Source organism: Vanacampus margaritifer, chromosome 11, assembly GCF_051991255.1.
Source record: "Vanacampus margaritifer isolate UIUO_Vmar chromosome 11, RoL_Vmar_1.0, whole genome shotgun sequence".
Lineage (NCBI taxonomy): Eukaryota > Metazoa > Chordata > Actinopteri > Syngnathiformes > Syngnathidae > Vanacampus > Vanacampus margaritifer.
In genome coordinates, this window is record NC_135442.1 from 18258239 (window position 1) to 18264238 (window position 6000).

At 35.2% G+C, this 6000-nt stretch overlaps 1 protein-coding gene across 4 annotated transcripts in view; it reads right to left on the reverse strand.

Moving 5' to 3' along the window:
• slc35a5 (solute carrier family 35 member A5) overlaps window positions 1-5719 on the reverse strand; it is a 21341-nt gene extending 15622 nt beyond the window's left edge. For all 4 annotated transcript variants that reach the window (XM_077580175.1, XM_077580174.1, XM_077580177.1 and 1 more), the window contains exons 1-6: window positions 5633-5719; window positions 4494-4646; window positions 4317-4415; window positions 2146-2279; window positions 1666-1733; window positions 772-963 (exon numbers count right to left, since the gene is read on the reverse strand). In XM_077580175.1, coding sequence (XP_077436301.1) covers window positions 772-963; window positions 1666-1733; window positions 2146-2279; window positions 4317-4415; window positions 4494-4620 — 620 coding nt within the window. In that variant the 5' untranslated portion in view covers window positions 4621-4646; window positions 5633-5719. The remainder of the gene's footprint in view (window positions 1-771; window positions 964-1665; window positions 1734-2145; window positions 2280-4316; window positions 4416-4493; window positions 4647-5632) is intronic.
• Between the last annotated feature and the right edge of the window lie 281 nt (window positions 5720-6000).

Here is a 6000-nt window from a genome sequence, read left to right on the forward strand (position 1 = left end):
GGAAAGAGAAGTCTAAAGTGTTTTGATATCTGGACTGAAGAAATTATTTGAAATAATTAAGTATTGTGCAGCAGACGTTCGACTTTTGTTCTTATTCTGAAAGGCAAGCACACAGTCTTCATATGAGATGTTCCCTGGTGTTACGATTAACTATAATCTAAAATATGTGTGATAAACAGGAATATGTTGCTGCATAAGATGTTGTATGTTATTGTGTTGTACAATATGAGATGGAGTATAATTTTATTTTGGAAATAATTTTATTTTAAAAGGCTACCAAATAAAATGGGCAGCAGTCTTTAATATGTTTCTTCTTGTAGTGAAGAATAAGAGACAAATGATTTATTATGCACGGCATTTCAGACTTAGTTTGAAAAAGTAATTTTATTTTGAAAGCTGAGCACTGTGCTGATGATTAAAGTAAAATTAATAATAATTAAAACAAATCTGAATTTGGACTATATTGGAATATTTTCATTTTGAAAGTACCAGGAAAAAAAATGTATTGCATATTTTAGACATTTTTATTTGACTCTAATCCTCTATTCCTTAATCATGCTTAAATTGCACTTTTCATATTTATTGATTTTTATTTTTATAACAAAAAAAGGAAGAAAAAAAAGAAATATATATATATATATATTTTATTTATATTTATTTTTTAAATATTTTTTTTATTATTACTATTTCTGGAGATAAAACCCAAGCTTAAGTGCATTTAAGGCCCATGAGACTGTAACCTGTACTAATTCCATGATGTCACTACACTACCTGCTGTTCTTCATCTGCTCGAGTAGCTGTGTGTACAGCAGGCAGGAGTTGGACGGCGCGGACAGGGGGCTCGAGTGGACTCCCAGCACTGACCCGCCTGACTTCTGGCCCTCACCCGACCCCATTGTCAGAGAGACAATGGACAGGAAGAGTATGACCAATGCCGCCCACTGCACCCAGGACAGGCGCCTCCTGGTGACGGAGGAGTGAAGAAAAACAGGTTTTATTGTAGAAAATACCAGTTAAAAACACATCGTACATTTTGGATGAATGTTAAAAAAAAGTCTATACAAAATGGTGAAACTACAAAACAGTGAGTCATGTCAGTATTCTGCTATCACCTAAAATTAGTACACAGATTCATAGCCACAGCAAAAAGCCTGAAATAGCAAAAATAAATCAACAAAGAGTAAAATAGAAGCATTATATGTTTGGATTAACATTTTTTTTTCATATGTAACATTTTTGCATATGTTTATCAATTTTTACGACCTCACTTAATTATTAAACGCATATTTTTGCCACCTTGTTTCAGGTACCTTTCAGTTACATAAAGTAATAGCTTGATATGTTAATGTTTGGATGGATTAAAGTTATCTAATTTTGTTGTTAGTGCAATTTTGTTGTTCTTCGTTCTTGTATAACAAATTATTTGTGTGCGATGCTGTTGCTGTTGTTTTTTTTTAAACCAAAAATAAATAATACTTTTATTACAAATGCATAATACACCGGTATACATCTGTTAATTTTAGTAGGCTTCTTAGAGATAATATTCCGTATATCAAGTTTAAGATGTTGTGAATCAATGGAACACTTGAATTTATAATAAGTATGTGATCAATTAATATTACTGGCAGAAAAATAGGGTCTGATGTTTTGGGATGAGTAGCTTACTTGAGGACGAGTCTGAAGAGAACAGCAGTGGTGAGAATTACAAAGTTGGAGAAGAGGACTGCCATTGCCTACGGACAACAACAACAAAAATCAGGACCTAGTGGAGAAAATCAACGGACAGTGGAGCTCAAAGGTCTGTCATTTTAAAAAAAAATAGACCATGTGAAGTAATTAAAAACTTCTTCCACCAGTGTTGTGAATTACAGTCTAACGGGTGAATAGGGAAATTAAAAAAATGTCCGCGAGGTTAAGTATAAATAACCAGGGGGTTTATACACATAAGGTTAAAGGTCAAATTAACTGTGTCTAAGCAATTTTTTTTTTGTTCTTAAGAGTGGACCTGGAGTCTGGAATAAAATTGAATTCAATTCAATTTAAAACAACACCAAAGGAAATTTATTTAATTATGACTCCTGTATTGGAATTGACAGGATTGTGTGTGTGTAGCTAGTAGCTACAAACCCAAAGAAAGGGACTTACAGGCTGCAAGTAGGTCATCACGTAGAAAATGATGAGGTTGTCGAGAAAGTAAAGGAATGCAGGGATGGCCCATTTCAAAGTGGTGAGGAGCGAGGAGGCAGAAGAGGAGCCCAGATCTCTGCAGGTGCGTCCCTCTGAGATGACAAGATTCAACATTCAATACATACAAACAGCAGGGAAACCCGCTTTCCTCATACTGCGAGTGCTGTCAGTCATGATACCAACATTTTGACTTTGATACTACTATATCTGCATCAAATACCTCAGTAAAGGAACAGAAACATACCATGGCAAAAACTTAAAACATCAGTCACATAATAGCTGACAGCCAAACAACTTCAAATCTGTTTGATTTGTACGAATTCAAAGATTTAAAATAAGGATACTAATTTAAATACTTTTGATAAAATAAAAATCTTGATTTTTTTTTTTTACTTTTAACATTTTTAAACTCTTGACACACTAACTACTGATATTTATATATATATATATATATATATATATATATATATATATATATATATATATATATATACACTAGTACTGTACAAAATTATTATGGCACAAAAAAGGTTTGTTTATAATCATTTCAGGCTTCACGCAGTATAAAATTTTATTAATCTAAAGCTGAATTGAATTTTTATTAATCATGATTAATCGCTTTATTAATCGCTTTTTTTTAATCAACATGTTTTGCCCGCCAAATTTAAAGAGCACCTCTTATGTGTTAATTCTTTCGACATTTAATGTTATGAGGACGTCTTCAACATTTTTTTAACCACTGCGCACACTCATCCTCTTCTTTTTCTAATCAGTTAATTACTTACATAATTTAAAAGGAAAATAAAAGTCCCAAGTAGTTTAGCATGAACAAATATTCTGAATGTCATACACAAACATTTATTAAATGCTTTACTTAAATGCATGTAGTTATATTTGCTGCTAAAAAACAAACTGTGCTACCTTTAACGTAACCATCGGCTGTAAAGATAAAGGATAATCTGTGGTCAAAATTAATAGTGTGATTAATCTGCGTTAATACATGATTAATACGATATTTTTGTGATTAATTAATTAGTTAACGCTTTAACTTTGACAGCACTACATTAAATATTTAACATTTGTCATGATCCCAACCAGTAATACTGGCAAAACATGTAGAACGGAGGATGAAAACACAGTGATTTTATTAGAACTTGTAACACAAGTGACCAGATGAGATGGACCATTGATTGCAATTAGGTAAATGAGCAAAGCATTAGCATAATTTTTCTTGATATACAATTTCCCTAACCCCAACCATCAAAAGTGGACGGGTGGGCCCCACAACGCTGTGAAATCCCAGAATGTTGGCCCTTCTATGTAACAAATACCATGCACACTCACTCACTCACACACATTGGCTGCTGAATAAGTTATATTGAATTGAATTTTTCCAGACCAATGCCAGTACAATTACTCAACTTTTGAGTAGTCACTGATGCCAATACCAAGCACCGATACAACTAGCACTTTTGATATAAAACATTTCCCCCAAAAACACAATGACAGTTAATACAAAATAAAAGACCTATAGAGCTCAATATAGCATTTTTTTCCTTAAAACTGCATGAAATTAATGGCAATTTTCTATTCTTCTCATTTCTGATTATAAAATGGCCACAAGAGTATCAGTTGCCATTGTGAGTACAGATACCTTAAAATAAGGCTGGGGATCGGCCAAATACCTATATCGATACTTTCCCATCCATAGTATTTATAATTTCACATGTGATAAAATGGATAAGTATCATTACATCGCCAAAATGTACTGAGCGGGGGCGATCGAGGAAGCCGGCTCAAATGTGCATAGACTATCCGTTTTAAAAAAGCAAATAGTAATAGGTAGATGGCCATGAACGTGGCAAAGTACACATTCATAATCAGATATTTATTTACCGTGTAAAACCATTCCTTACTGGATGGATTTAATCTGACACATTGTGGTAAAATGGCTCAATCGATTTAAGTGGATACATTTGTACTGGCGCGGTCGGAGAAGCGTCTAACAACATGGTGGCCATAGTGGCCCCGACACGTCCACTTTTAAATTTGCCATCCACAGAGATGCCAGCATAAAGTGCATGTTTAAGGCGAAAAACTTATCACAAATGCAAATAGTTCATGTTTACCTTGAATAAACACCCTGGCAGACATCACGAGGCAGAAAAACAGCTTGAGCGCCTCCGCCAACATGTTGACAGATGCTGGGAGGAAGTCATATTTGTTGTCTATGCATAGAACACAGAAAATACATAAGACGGCCATCGCAATGATTAAAGAACATGCAACATAACAGTCTCAATCACCAGCATTAGCTGCGAATTTAAGCAGCAGGATCCGACTTGTGCCGAGGGCGACAAAACTTAAGCCCAGGGCCAGTGTGTAGACCGATGAGCGGGAGCACAGCCGGGGGCAGGAACGGCAGCACGCCATGCCGACATAAACCTGCCGGAAACAAACTATACACACAAAAACATGTTTCCATTTAACATCGGTGATGTAATAGTGTCTTCATGACTTAAAACATTTTAATTTTCTTCCAAAAATGCAACAAAATAAATCAGGTATTGCCATAACATTACAAATCCTAACACTGTGTTTATTATAAATACTTTACATTTTTAAAATCTCAAACTTTACATAGTATGGAATCTAAGCCAGGTTCAATTAACACAAAGATATTCTGACTGTTGTATGAACCTGCTATATGTATCTTCTGCCATCCATTGGAAAACTCGGAGCATTTAATAGTTGGTCACTGAAAAGTTCAGTAGGATTTAGATCAGGGCTCGTAGAAGGACGAATCAGAATGGTCAATGTTTTGCTCTTAGCCATTGGGTGAGACCAGAGTTTCTCACAGGCGGCACCATTTTTTTTCTTGAATGGCTTGATAGGCTTGAGATTTTATTGTACTCTGCACACATTCATGACACCTTGTGTCAGCTTTAACAAAGCAGCCCCGGAAAACAACCTTCCATTTCTTGGTATGCTTCATTTTTGTATCTGTGAACAATGTTCTGTGAAGTTGACGTGCCTTGCCAAAAAGTAACAGTCCTTTCTCATCTGTACAAAGAACATTGGGACAAAATGCAATTTTACCAAAGTATTGTATAGCAAAACATTCATGGCTGTTTAAAAAAAAAAAAATCGACTAATTTGAGCTTTTAACTGCACAGTCTTGCACAGTCTCTAAAAACTCATAATTGTAAATTCAATGCCAGGTAAGTAACCAGCAAAACACGGAAGTCTCGTTCTTGTGTAAGAGTATAAAATGTGTCAATTCTGCAGTAATAAACCAAATAACAGACACTATCGATTCGGCTTCTTAGCATTCAATCCGATCATGATGATAGTACATATTGAACGGGTACATTTCTGATTAGTTGGTATGAGATTAGTTAGAACAAATAATATATGTATAAAAAATATTTGAAGCTAGACAAACCTGTTTTGTTGTAAATTAGCAGGGCATCATTTTGTGAAATCGACAGACGTGCCTTCTTGTTGTTCCACGTACGCGCAGGCGCAGTGGCGCATTCTTCTTCGTTTGTGTTATTCAGAAGTTTTCGAATTGTAATAGCTCATTCCCGCCACCAGTTGATGTGTCATGTTTTTTCCGTTCTGATCTCACGAGAGGAAATTCAACTTCGGTGTTATGTTATAGCTATGTTATATGTTTTGCACTTTGCACGGAGAACCAAATCACACACGTGCATGCAGATTCTAAGTGAAAGTGGCAGTGTGTCAGCGCTGCACAACTCAAGCTGGAAGGAAGTGGCAGTAGACCGTTTTGCTAGAAGTGAGGTCGGTGAG